This window comes from Heterodontus francisci, chromosome 5, assembly GCF_036365525.1.
Source record: "Heterodontus francisci isolate sHetFra1 chromosome 5, sHetFra1.hap1, whole genome shotgun sequence".
NCBI classification, from domain to species: domain Eukaryota; kingdom Metazoa; phylum Chordata; class Chondrichthyes; order Heterodontiformes; family Heterodontidae; genus Heterodontus; species Heterodontus francisci.
Window position 1 is genome coordinate 107111364 of NC_090375.1, and position 13983 is coordinate 107125346.

Consider the following 13983-nt stretch of genomic DNA (forward strand, 5'->3'; position numbering starts at 1 on the left):
TTGATAGTTCTATCTTTAGGTGAAGGGCATGGAGGACACTTCTGCCCAATGCGTGCTTTGGCTCTTCGAACAATATCTTCTATGGGGTTGGTTGTGCTGGGAGCACATGATGAGTAGGCCAAGTTCTCATAACCACCTTCTTCTGTTTCCCACAGGGCCAGTAGCTGAGGGGGAGTGCAGTACTGAAGGACAAACATCGCTGTCCTCCTCAGTGGAGGGAGAGCTACCAGAGCCAACACCGTCACACCATACTTCTGCATCTTTCACCAGTGCAAGCACATTCACGTTGGTTGGGCCACCATCTACCTTAGTATGAGGAGTGCTGGGTGTACCTCACATCATGCGTGAGCAGGAGGAGGAAGGTGAGGCAGAGTCGGCTGTGGGCTGTCCCCCTCAGAGAACAGGACAGACACAGCGATGCTCCGCTGGACGAAGATACTGGCCCTCGGGTGTCACAAACGAGGAGGGTCTTCCTTGAGAATCAGAGGCAGATAATTTCTCATTTGCCATAGATCTCTGAGGCCTTGAGGAGCCATAGGATGGCAATAGAGGAGTTCTTGCAGCTAATGTGCTCCATCATGACTCAGGGTTTCAAGCACATCAGCTGCTATTGAAAGAGTGGCCAACTTCTTGGAGAGCCATATGCAGCATCACTCTGAGTGGATGCATGAACTGTGCCTTGATATGCACAGAAGCATGAGACTCTCTGTAGCATTGACTGTTCAGTGCTGCTAATGGTGCTGAGATGCTTTGTGTGGATGCCAGCTGCATCCCAGCCAGATGCCTCATCCAGCATCCATCGGCACCAGGAATGGGCTGAGGCGATGGAAGAGGCAGATGAAGGGGCTACACTTCAGGGGTACCAGCATCAACCATCAACCTTTGGCCCCTTACCCCCTCTGACTCAGGAACCATCTGTGCCGCAAGACCCTGTGACAGATGTAGCAGCCCCCACGGGCACCTCCAAGGCAAGGACAGAAGCCATGGGTATCTCACCCGCAGGCAGAGTAGGGAGCAGGCTGCCTCCACCCCATCCTCTACCCCAGGGGGAGCACCCCATTGAAGTGATATGGAAAGCAAGGTGCCACACTCTTAATTTCACTTAATGGGTCACCTGGATGCTTTTTTCAACATTTGTCTGCTGTTTTGTTTTCATTACAATATAATTTGTTTATGTTATCAATCTAATATCTGTTCTTGATGCCTCATGTTGTTATGATCTCCTTAGAAACCAGTAACTTTTTTAAAAAGAAATTCAAACTCCAGTTATTACTGAAAGAATTATGCCACATGATTTCACGTTTTAAACAAAAGAAACTTTTTTACAAGAGTTAAAGCAAGTACAACTCACTTAACACTATATTTTGTAATCACATACTTTAAACTGAAAATCTCAATTGAACACTCCCCATTTGACTTTTATTTTCACCGAAGAATCCCCTATATTTTACAGGATCTTGAAGGTTCATTCACTTCTCCTGGGACCAATCCAAACCATACCACAGCTCTCAAGAATTCACTTTGATTTTCCTTAGTTTCCCAGTTATCTTCTGAGGTATGAGATTTCTTGGAGCTTCTCCCTCATAGTATCCAGCTAGGTGAACCCTGCAGCTCTCTTTCAACAGCTCACTAATTTGGTTTTCCTCAGCCTGAGCATGGGCCTCACTCACATCTCTTGTATAATAATTTCAAATCAGAAAACACCCTTGGCTCCTGATAGCCCTTTGTCACTGAGTACAGCTGTTTCCAAACACCAACTGACTTTCTGTGAGCAAGACACAGAGATAAAAAAAACCTAACGAAAAGGCATCTCCCTGCATGATCTATCTCCATAGCAGTGTGGTACATCTGGGATGTCCCAGATAGAAATTTAAGCTAATTAACTCCGACTCCAAAACATCACTTCAAATCTGGATAACCAATGAATAATTTATACTGCTAACAAAGAGAGGGAAATTCTCTTCAGACTTACAGGCTTCAGTTCCCCAACTAAACAAGCCCATCTGCTGTTTTATGGCTCTCACCTCTAAAACTCTGACACTGTAAGTACACATGGAAAGATCTTTGAAGTGTAAATCTGTTGGGTGAGCTGACAATCTTTAGTTTCCAGAGTTGCAATTACCTTATATCTACCAATATAATTTCCCCAAAACTAAAAGTGACCTCTTAAAAAAATGTATATAAACCATGATTTAGGTGATCATAACAATGTCAAAAGGGGATGGAGTCTTGGCGGGAGGTGGTGGGGGGGAGGGGGGGGTGACAGCAGAGGGGTCCAAGATTGCAGTTTTCTCATGCTATATGATGTTACAGAATGTTGGCAGTGGAAACCTCATTTTCCATAGTCATGGTTGGCAATGGGACGCCTGAGATATGAGTCATTGTGGCACAATGCTGGAAGGGGTATTATGGGGTATCTGTCACAAGGGTTCAGAGATACGCAGGTGAAATGGTGCTGAATCAGCATTGGTCTTGCGGCCATGTTCACCCTGAGCTCTGGGACGGCATCAGTGGTCTTCCTGCAATGCCGGCCACCTCTGGAGCGATGCCATCCTCCTCCTCTTCATCATCTTCATCTTCCTCCCAGTCCTTCTCCAGGTACTCCACTTCATCCAGCTCCAGCCTCTTTGCATTGTAATGTTGTGTGGGGCGAAGCAGACAACCACAATACGAGACACTCTGGCTGGCTCGTACTGGAGGGCACAAACACAGCAGTCAAGACAATAGAAGCACATTTTCAAGATGTAAACGGTCTGTTTGATGCAGGTATGTGTTCATAGATGGCTCTGTTGTGGGACAACCTTAAGAAGGGAACACCTTAAGAGCTGCAAGTGAAGATCACCAGAGGAAATTATGTCACATCACACATGACCAATTAGTTGCGGATGGAGCCCAAAAAGTGAGACGTGTACAGGCGTGCTAATGCAGTAACTATTTGTATATATATGCTCCAGTTAAGGTGTTGGACATAGCTTCTGAATTTAAACTGTTCCCTGGATCGAGAAGTGAGCAAACCAGAGAAACAAGCTACCAGAATTAAAATTACACTGGGCAACGAGGGCTTGCAATGGATCAATACAGTAGGATTTTCAGCTGAGGATCAGAAGGACCCTAGTAAGCTATGGACATTCCAGGAGCAGCAACTGAAGGTAAAGATAAATTTCCGAGTACATAGGCTTCAGCTTATGACCTATCGGCAAAGGCAAGATGAGTTCATTGACCAGTTTGCTGCAAGGTGCTGAAACAAAGCTCAATCTTGTGACTTTGCAGATATTGAATTGTTGGAACAGGTTATAAAGCTAGCGATCGCGTCCACCCCAATAGAGGCCTTTCAAAAAGACTTGCTAGAAAAGAAAAAAAGGCACGCCATAGATGCACTACTCAGTGATGGAAGGAAATTTGAAGCCATCATGGCTGGACGCTAACAGTTGCAAGCATTGGGGGCACCTACGACAATTGGTACGATAACCAAGGATCAAAAGTCTGACAAGCCTTGTGGCAAATGTGGCCTGACTCATCCAATTCATAGTTGTCTGGTGTACCAGGACCAAAGCAAAGCTTGTGGCATGCAAGGACATTGGGCAAGGCAATGCTGCAGAAGGCCGAGCTCAGATACTGCACACAGGAATGGTGGCAGATCACATGCAGAGAGAATGTCTGCAAGACAGGATGGCAAACACAACAAAAGATATGCCACACACTATAAAAGCCCAAGCAGGCACTTCATGTCAGCAGAGAGACAGATTGCCAGGAGGACATGGATGAAGAGTGTACTCGAACGAACAGCAAACCGGCATTCCACATAGTTAACTTGGATCAATATGTCAATGCTATTACGCAACCTGAGGCATTTGCCACGATCAGGCAAGCATACGCTTAGAGTGAAAATCGACACCAGAGCTAGTGCAAATATTCTGCCCATCTGTATACTGAAGGACATGTATCTAAAGAAATGGGAATCTGTGATATGACCCACCACAGCTGGGCTGACTGCCTACAATGGTTCTCTAAGCAGGTGCATTCGAACAATAACCTTACAGTGCAGCTGTTGGATCTCTAATTGGCTGCCACACGTTTTATATTGTAGACACAAAAGGACCAGCTGTCACAGGATTCCAGTATGCCAAGATGGATGAATCGTCACAATACATGAGGTCAGCACTGCACCGAAAATGGTACAAATTATCCAGGTTGATTGTATCGGGTCAGTCCATGTAAAGGACGACACAAAGGCTGGGAGTCTTGACACGAAGAGGCGATATGACCAGGAGTCTGTCCTCAGGCTTTAGTTCTTTGCAGCAAGTACCCGGATGCCAGAGGGATTGTTGGTGATTGGTGAAGTTGCCAGTCATCATTTTTCTAATCTTTCTAAAAAAGGGAAGAAAAGGGCATCGCATGACAGGCAAGCAGGACCAAAATTAACTCAATTGTAGGACAGAAGGTCAGAGTCCTCAATCATGCGTTGGGATAGTGGTATCCTGCAGAGGTTGTGAGGATATGCGACCAGCCCAGTATGAGGTCCAGAACCCAATGGTGTGATTCTCAGACGGAACTGAAGTACAACAACACTACATGTGGCAACTCTGTGGCATTGCAGATATGTCCAAAGTCAAATTTCTAAAGAATGTACAGAGGCTATGAGAACAGATGAAGAACATGCTAACCAGAGTTCTGAGTTGCCAGAGTCTCAGGAGTCATCAAGACGAGCTCAGCTCTGGGAAGAGGTTCACAATAATAAGATCAGGACGAATAAGCAAACCACCTCTATGTTTTAGAGAGTGTTAAGCTTACTTGAAAATAAGGTTTTTAATCATGTATATTAGTGTGTTTATTATACATATGTTTTTATCTTTGGAAAAAAGGGGGATGTTGTGGATGACCTTCAGAAGGGACCACTTTAAGAGCGGACCACCAGAAGTACTGTAATGAAGATCACCAGAGGAAGTGATGTTGCCTCACACATGACCAGTTAGTTGTGTGTGTAACCCAACAGAGTGAGACGTGTGCAGGTGTGCTTGTGAAGTAACTATGTATATATGTTCTCGTAAAGTTATAATAAAACCAACATTTTCTTTGGATATTACTTCTAGTCCTATGAATCTTACAATAGTTCACACACCAAAGGAACAAGTAACATTACTGGCTCTGGTTGTAGAGCCTGTCCCCATCTGCATTTGGGTAGCAAATGGGCATCAGGAGCTGTCTCTTTAGGGGATAATCCTTATTTCCCAGTAGCCACCCATGGACTCTGGATGTGGGCCTGAAGAGGTGCAGCACCTGGAACTCTAGAAGGATAAAGAAATCATTACAGCTACATGGGAACCAAGTGAAGACCTGCAAGATTCGCTTCCTGTGGTCATAGACCAGCTGGACATTCAATGAGTGGTAGTCCTTTCTCTTCAGAAATCTGGCTGGCAAGCCTGTTGATGTCCTGATGGCTATGTGGGTGGAATCTATGATCCCCTGGACCAGAGAGAATCCATCGATGTCGGCAAACCCCAATGCCCTCTCTGCCTGTGCAGGCCCATCTGCGTCAAAATGGATGTAGAAGCTCCCCGCGCCCCCAGAATGGAGCATCTGTGTTCTGCCTGATTGCATGATAAGAGGCCAACTATGAGATGCCAGCCAGGTCCACAGCTGGTTTGTGGAATAACCCAGTTGCATAAAAATTCAATGTCACGTCTGCAGGTAAGGGACTACCATGGGAGCCACGAGGCCTCAGGCCATTGTGGATCATGGAACAAATATCTGAGACCAAGTGCCTGGATAGGCGCAGCCTCCTACAGCACTGGTCATTTGTGGGTAGCTGACTCTTGGGCAGTACACACAATGTCTTGCATAGCGCCTTCTTTCCCTTGCAGCCTTCCACTGTCTCCTCTGACCGTCTCTTGTCCAGGAGGATGCATCTGCTGAAGCTTATCCTGTTTAAACTGTGCAATGTCAGAGCAGCCTGTTCCCATCTCACCTCCGTCAGCTGGTGCTCGTTTGTTCACCAGGGCTTCCCCTGGCAATCCCAGCTGATCAAGTGATGCCAGCGGCCTCACGTCCCTCTGCAGATTCCTACCACTCAACACTCACAAATGCAAGTCTTTCAGCTGCAGCGATGGCTAGTCTGTGTCACTATTTGAGCAGCTGAGCTTTACACCTATAAACTATGTTCTTCAGTCTCTCCAATAGCCCTCATGGCTCCCCACAGTGTTCATGAAAGCTGCACCCTGCCATGTCCCAGACATGGCCTTTTCCCCATGCTTTCCTATTGAAAATCACAAACTGTTCCTAACAAGCGTTATAATGAGCTCCTCAACAAGCTCAACAACTAATTAACTAGAGATGTGCAGGTGTCCCGTTCTCCACCCCCCCCCACCACAACCCCTCCCCACCCAGCATCCCTTTCAAAATCGCTTCATGTTCTGGAGGCGTCAGGATCCTGAGATACCTTCTGGGAATGCGATATTTAATTCACAACTGCACCCATACTTGTCACAAGCTCACTTTGAAAATCCAGCCCTATGTGCCCACGTGGTATGGTGTGTGACTTGCAGGGGACTTGGAGATAATGGTATTCTGATAATGTTGCTGCTTATTCTTTTTGGTGGTAGAGGTCATGGAGTTGGGAGATGTTGACAAAGTAAGATTTGTGAGTTTTTGAAGTGCATTCTGTGAATAGTACATATTGCAGCCATAATGCGCTGATGGTGAACAAGGTGGATATTGAGTTCCTTGGAATGGTGATGAAGGAGTCTCAGATGCCAGCTGATAAGTATGATTCTGTGAGGATGACTATGTCAGGCTGTTGCTTGACTGGTCATGGGACAGCTCTCCCAATTTTGGCACAAGTCCCCAGATGTTGGTGAGGAGGACTTGCCAGGTTAACCGGGCTGGGTGTGCTTTCACCATATTCAATGCCAAGGTAAAACTTTCTCTCTTAGTACAGTAGAATCAAAATTTTGCTCTACAGAAAATGTGGGTGTACTAAGAGGATTCATTGGGCTGAATTTTACTCACCTTCATGTGGGGGGTTCGTAGCAGGGGGGACCAGAAAATTCTTACGGGAGAGGACCGCCACGACCCCTGATACCGGGAAGGTCCCGCCGCATTTTAAAATGAATTAAAATAAATGCTAACTAACTTAGCTTGACCCAACGGCTGTCCCATGCTGATATTCCGGCCGGTGGCTGAAACACTCACGCCGTCGGATCTCCGTTTGGAGATCCGAGGAGTGACACTAGTGGGGAGGGAGAGGAGTGAAGTTTTCAGGGCAGGGGGATGAAAATTGGCTGAGGGGATGGTGGGAGGGGGGTTGAAGGGCAAAGATCTGCCCATTTGGGGGTGAAAGGTCAGGACTGGCAAAACATTGTTTTCGCGGGGGAAAGGGAAATTGAAACCTGGCTATGTCATTGGAGGGGTGGAAGAGGAACTTCCCTCATTTTTCTCATGTGACAATTGACATTGTCACTTTAAAAATTCAAATATCTTCTAATGGCTTGAATCCCTTTAAAAGTGACACCGGCACCTGCATGGTGGCGCCAGACGCCGTTGCCGGTGACAGAGCGGCCGCCCCCTCTACGTTATTGGGGGTGGCCGTTCCACCCCTTCATTTAAATGAGTGCCCGCACAAAATATCGCGGGAGCTCTGCGGCAGTTATGTTGCACGTGCGCGTGCCTTCTTTAAAGCACCGCGGCGAGCTTATAAAATTCAGACCATTGTGTCTTTCAAGTATTTTAAAGCTGATTTTTCAAGTGATAGTTTGCCAAATGCACTAAAACAAAGTATCATTTCTTCTCCTTTCAGGAATTTAAGTATGACAGATTTTTGGATGAAAATGGAAAAGTCAAGACCACATTCTACAAAAATGGTAGAAAGCTTAAGTACTATCTCATGCCTTTTGGTTCTGGAGTCAGTATGTGTCCTGGTCGCTATTTTGCAGTCAATGAGATCAAACAGTTTTTGACTTTACTGCTCTGTTATTATGACATGGAATTGCTTGATGCCTCAGCACCTACTCCACCCCTTGATAACTCAAAGGCTGGATTTGGAATTCTGCAGCCATCTCATGATGTTCTGTTCCGCTACCGGATGAAATAATAGTGGCATAGTGACTTCACTGAAAGCTAGAATTTGGTAAAATGCCAAGTATAGAAATTCAGTTTTTCTCCATTGAAGCCTAAATGAAAAATAATACATAGAAACATTGAAAATTTACAACACAGAAGGAGGCCATTTGGTGCTAGCCGAAAAAGAGCTATCCAGCCTAATCCCAATTTTCTGCTCTTGGTTCGTAGCCCTGTAGGTTACAGCAAGTAAAGTTCATATCCAAATAATTTTTAAATGCGATGAGGGTTTCTATCTCTGTCACACTAACAGGCAGTGATTTCCAAACCCCACCACCCTTTGGGTGAAAAATTCTTTCCTCAACGCCCCTCTAATCCTTCTGCCAATTACTTTAAATCTATGCAGCTTGGTTATTGACCTCTCTGTTAAGAGAAATAGGTCCTCCCTACCCATTCTATCTGGGTCCTTCATAATTTTATGCACCTCAATTAAATTTCTCCTCAGCCTCCTCTGTTCCAAGGAAAACAAAACCAGCCTATCCAATCTTTCTTCATAGGTCAAGTTCTCCATTCCTGGCAACACCCTTGTAAATCTCCTCTGTACCCTGTCTAGGTGACCAGAGCTGTAAGTAGTATTCCAGCTGTGGCCTAACTAGGGTTTTATACAGTTTTAGCAAAACCGCCCTGCTCTTATATTCTGTGTCTCAGCTAATAAAGTATTCCATATGCCTTCTTAACTGCTTTATCTATCTGCCCTGCTACCTTCAGGCATCTGTGGATATGCATTCCAAGGCCCCTCTTTTGCTCTACACTTCTCAGTATCCTACCATTTATTGTGTATGCCCTTGCCTTGTTTGTCCTCCCCAAATGCATTACCTCACACTTCTCCAGGTTGAATTCTATTTGCCACTCTTCTGTCCACCTGACAGTCCATTGATATCTTCCTGCAGTCTACAGCTTTCTGCCTCACCATCAACTATATGGCCAATTTTTGTATCATCCACAAACTTCTTAATCATGACCCCGACACTTAAGTCCAAATCATTGATATATACCATGAAAAGCAAGTGACCTAGTACTGAGCCCTGCAGAATTCCATTGGAAACAGCCTTCCAGTCACAAAAGTACCCCTTGTTTCCTACCACTGAGCCAATTTTGGGTCCAACTTGCCACTCTTCAGTGGCTGGAGCTCCTAATTTTCTCACTAGTTTGACATGTAGGACCTTGTCAAATGTCTTGCTAAAAATCCATGCAGACTACATCAAATGAACTACCCTCATTGACCCTCCTTGTTACATCCTCAAAAAATTCAGTCAGGTTAATCAGACACAACCTTTCCTTAACAAATAGATGCTGACTGTCCTTAATTAATCTGTGTCTTTCTAAATGATTATTTATACTGTCCCTCAGAATTTTTTCCAATAATTTGCCCACCACCAAGGTTAGGTTGAGTGGCCTGTAATTACTTGGTCTATCCCTTTCTCCCGTTTTAAACAATTTTACAACATTAGCTGTCCTCCAGTTCGCCAGCACCATTGCCTATAGCCAGAAAGGATTGGAAAATGTTGGTCAGAGCCTCCACTATTTCCTCCCTTGCTTCGCTTAGCAGCCTGGGATACATTTCATCTGGGGCTGGCGATTTATCTACTTTCAAAGATGCTAAACCCCTTAATATTTTCTCTCTCGCAATGTTTATCCAATATTTCACACTCCTCCTTCTTAACTACAATGTCTGCATTGTTCCCCCTCTTTTGTGAAGGCAGATGGAAAGTGTGCTTTAGACACATGTCAACACCTTCAGCTTCCACATATAGGTTACCTTTTTGGTTTCTAATAGGTCCTGCTCTTTTCTTAGTTATCCTCTTGCTTGTTATGTAGTTAGTTATAAAACATCTTTGGGTTTTCCTTGATTTTCTTGTCAATATTTTTTTCATGCCCTCTCTTTGCTTTCCTAATTTCCTCTGCACTTTCTATACTATTCTAAGCTTTCTGCAGTATTTAGCTCTTGGTATCTGGCATAAGCTTCCCTTTTTTACCTTTTCCAACCCAAAATGCTCTTTGACATCTAGACAGGTCTAGATTTGGGAGTCCCATCCTTTTTCTTTGTGGGAACAAATTTGTTCTAAATCCTGTCTATCTCCTCCTTGAATGGCTTCCACTGCTTTGCCATTGATTTACCTTCAAGTAGCAGTTTCCAGGGCACTTTTGCTAAATCACACCTCAGCTTAGTAAAATTGGCTTTTGCCCAGTTAAGAATTTTTACTTCTAGTCTATCTTTGTCCTTTTCAAAAACTATGCTAAACCTAACTGAATTATGATCACTACTACTAAAATGCTTTTCCACTGATACCCCTTCCATCTATATAGTTTTATTCTATAATACTAAGTCCCTGTTAAAGATCACCCATTGTTCTGTTACAGCTTCTCCTGTCGGTTTTTGGTTCCATTTTACCCTGGCAAGATCCCTTCGCATCTCATTGAAGTTGGCCCTCTTCCAATTTAGAAGTTCCACTTTAGATTGTTCCTTGCTCTTCTCCATTACTGATCTAAACCTTATGCTATAATGATCATTCTTACCCAAGTGTTCCCCCATAGACACTTGGTTCACTTGGCCCACCTCATTCCCCAGCACCAGATCTAGCAATGCCCCCTTCCTAGTTGGACCGGTCAAGGAAATTCTCCTGAACACATTTCAGAAACTCCTCCCCCTCCTTTCCCTTTACTCCAACATTATTCCAATCAATATTTGGATAACTAAAGTCCCCTAGTATCAACATTCTGTAGTTTTATTTTATTCACTCATGGGTATGTGGGTGTTGCAGGAAAGGTAAGCATTTATTGCCCATCCCTAATTGACCTTGAGGAGGTGGTGGTGAGCTGCCTTCTTGAACTGCTGCAGTCCATGTGGGGTAGGTACACCCATGGTGCTGTTCGGAAGGGAGTTCCAGGATTTTGACCCAGCGAGGAACAGCAATATAGTCCCAGTTCAGGATGGTGTGTGGCTTGGAGGGGAACTTGCAGGTGATGGTGTTCCCATGCATCTGCTGCCCTTGTCCTTCTAGGTGGTAGAAGTCACGGGTTTGGAAGGTGCTGTCTAAGGAGCCTTGGTGCATTGCTGCAGTGCATCTTGTAGATGGTACATACTGCTGCCACTGTGCGTCGGTGGTGGAGGGAATGAATATTTGTCGATGGGGTACCTATCAAGTGAGCTGCTTTGTTCTGGATGGTGTCGAGCTTCTTGAGTGTTGTTGGAGCTGCACCCATCCAGGCAAGTGGAGAGTATTCCGTCACAATCCTGACTTGTACCTTGTAGATGGTGGACAGGCTTTGGGGAGTCAGGAGGTGAGTTACTTGCCACAGGATTCCTAGCCTCTGACCTGCTCTTGCAGCCACAGTATTTATATGGCTACTCCAGTTTCTGGTCAATGGTAATCCCCAGGATGTTGATAGTGGGGGCTGCAGCGTTGATAATGCCATTGAATGTCAAGTGGAGATGGTTAGATTCTCTCTTGTTGGAGATGGTCATTGCCTGGCACTTGTGTGGCGCAAATGTTACTTGCCACTTATTAGCCAAGCCTGGATATTGTCCAGGTCTTGCTGCATATGGACACAGACTGCTTCGGTATCTGAGGAATTGCGAATGGTACTAAACATCGTACTATCAGCGAACATCCCCACTTCTGACCTTATGATTGAACAAAGGTCATTGTTGAAGCAGCTGAAGTTGGTTGGGCCTGAGTCACTGCCCGGAGGAACTCCTGCAGCAATGTCCCAGGACTGAGATGATTGACCTCCAACAACCACAATCATCTTCCTTTTTGCTAGGTATGACTCCAACCAGTGGAGAGTTTTCCCCCTAATTTCCATTGACTTCAATTTAGCTAGGGCTCCTTGATGGCACACTCAGTCAAATGCTGCCTTGATATCATGGGCAATCAGTTTCAGCTCACCTCTTGAGTTCAGCTCTTTGTCCATGTTTGGACCAAGGCTGTAATGAGGTCAGGAGCCGAGCCATCCTTGCAAAATCCAAAGTGAGCATCGGTGAGCAGGTTATTGCTGTTTATGTGGCACTTGATAGCACTTTGAATACACCTTCCATCACTTTGCTGATGATTGAGGGTAGACTGATGGGTAGTAATTGGCTGGATTGGATTTGTCCTGTTTTTTGTGAACAGGACATACCTGGACAATTTTCCACATTGTTGGGTAGATACCAGTATCGTAGCTGTACTGGAACATCTGGGCTAGTTTAGTTTAGTTTAGAGATACAGCACTGAAACAGGCCCTTCGGCCCACCGAGTCCGTGCCGACCATCAACCACCCATTTTATACTAATCCTACACTAATGCCATATTCCTACCACATCCCCACCTGTCCCTATATTTCCCTACCACCTACCTATACTAGGAGCAATTTATAATGGCCAATTTACCTATCAACCTGCAAGTCTTTTGGCTTGTGGGAGGAAACCGGAGCACCCGGAGGAAACCCACGCAGACACAGGGAGAACTTGCAAACTCCACACAGGCAGTACCCAGAATTGAACCCGGGTCACTGGAGCTGTGAGGCTGCGGTGCTAACCACTGCGCCACTGTGCCGCTAGGGGTGTGGCTAGTTCTGGCGTACAAGTTTTCAGTATTTTAGCTGGGATGTTGTAACGACCCTAGCCTTTGCAGTGTCCAGTGCCTTCAGTCATTTCTTGATACCACACGCAGTGAATTATTGGCTGAAGACTGACATCTGTGATGCTGATGACCTCAGGAGGAGGCTGAGATGTATCAACCACTCAGCACTTCTGACTGAAGATGGTTGTGAATGCTTCAGCCATATCTTTTGTGCTGATGTCCTGGGCAACCCATCATTGAGTATGGGGATATTTATGGCGCCTCCTCCTCATGTTAAGTTTTTAATTGTCCACCACATTTCACGATTGGGATGTGGCAGGGCATTGGTCTGATCCGTTGGTTGTGGAATGTCTTAGCTCTACTATTGCTTGCTGCTTCTGCTGTTTAGCGTGCAGGTAGTCCTGTGTTGTAGCTTCAACCAGGTTGACATCTTATTTTTAGGTAACCCTGGTGCTATGCTCGTCTTCACTCTTTATTGAACCCCTGGTTTGATGGTAATGGTAGAGTGAGGGATATGTCAGGCCATGAGGTTATAGATTGTAGTTGAGTACAGTTCTTCTGCTGCTGATGGTACATGGCGCCTCATGGATGCCCAGTTTTGAGTTGCCAGATATGAGCTGAATCTATCCCATTTAGCATGGTGGTAGTGCCACACAACACAGTGAAGGGTATCCTCAGTCTGAAGACAGAACTTTTTTTCACAAGGATTATGTGGTAGTCACTCCTACCAATACTCTTATGGACAGGTGCATCTGCAACAGATAGATTAGTGAGAACAAGGTCAAGTAGATTTTTCCCTCTTGTTGGTTCCCTCACCACCTGCCACATGCATAGTCTGGCAGATATGTCCTTCAGGACTCGGCCAGCTCGAACAGTAGTTGCGCTGCTGAGCCACTCTTGGTGATGGATGTTGTATGATTGCCTTAAAGAGTTATGTCCCTTTAAGATCTTAGTATGCTAATAAGCTAAGTACCAGGACACAGTCATGTGACTCAAAGCAGATTTACTCTGTAACTATAATGACTCGAGGAAGGTTTTGTAAATCGCTAGCTCTGCATTTAGCTGTTAATAAAACTGTTTTGAGATTGTCAACCAACTTTGACTCCACGCATCTCATTTATGTTGCATCAGACAACATTAAAAGAACTTCATTACATGGTGGCAGCTGTGGTGTGAACACAGAATCTAAGATTGAAGACCATAGGGAAAACAGCTTTAAAAACTATCTTCCTACAGCTAAAAGGGAGAAGGTTGATAAGAAATACTGGCCCAAACAGGGAAAGAAGAAAACACTTCTCCCAAGCTG

The 13983-nt window shown here is 45.1% G+C and overlaps 1 protein-coding gene across 2 annotated transcripts in view; it reads left to right on the forward strand.

Annotated features, from left to right (window-relative positions):
- LOC137369991 (cytochrome P450 7A1-like) overlaps positions 1-13773 on the forward strand; it is a 90438-nt gene extending 76665 nt beyond the window's left edge. Inside the window, exon 6 of one of the 2 annotated variants that reach the window (XM_068031878.1) lies at positions 7793-13773. In XM_068031878.1, coding sequence (XP_067887979.1) covers positions 7793-8086 — 294 coding nt within the window. In that variant the 3' untranslated portion in view covers positions 8087-13773. Of the gene's footprint in view, positions 1-4862; positions 5045-7792 lie in introns of those variants that run through there. The other variant, XM_068031879.1, reaches the window with a different exon arrangement.
- Positions 13774-13983: the final 210 nt, after the last annotated feature.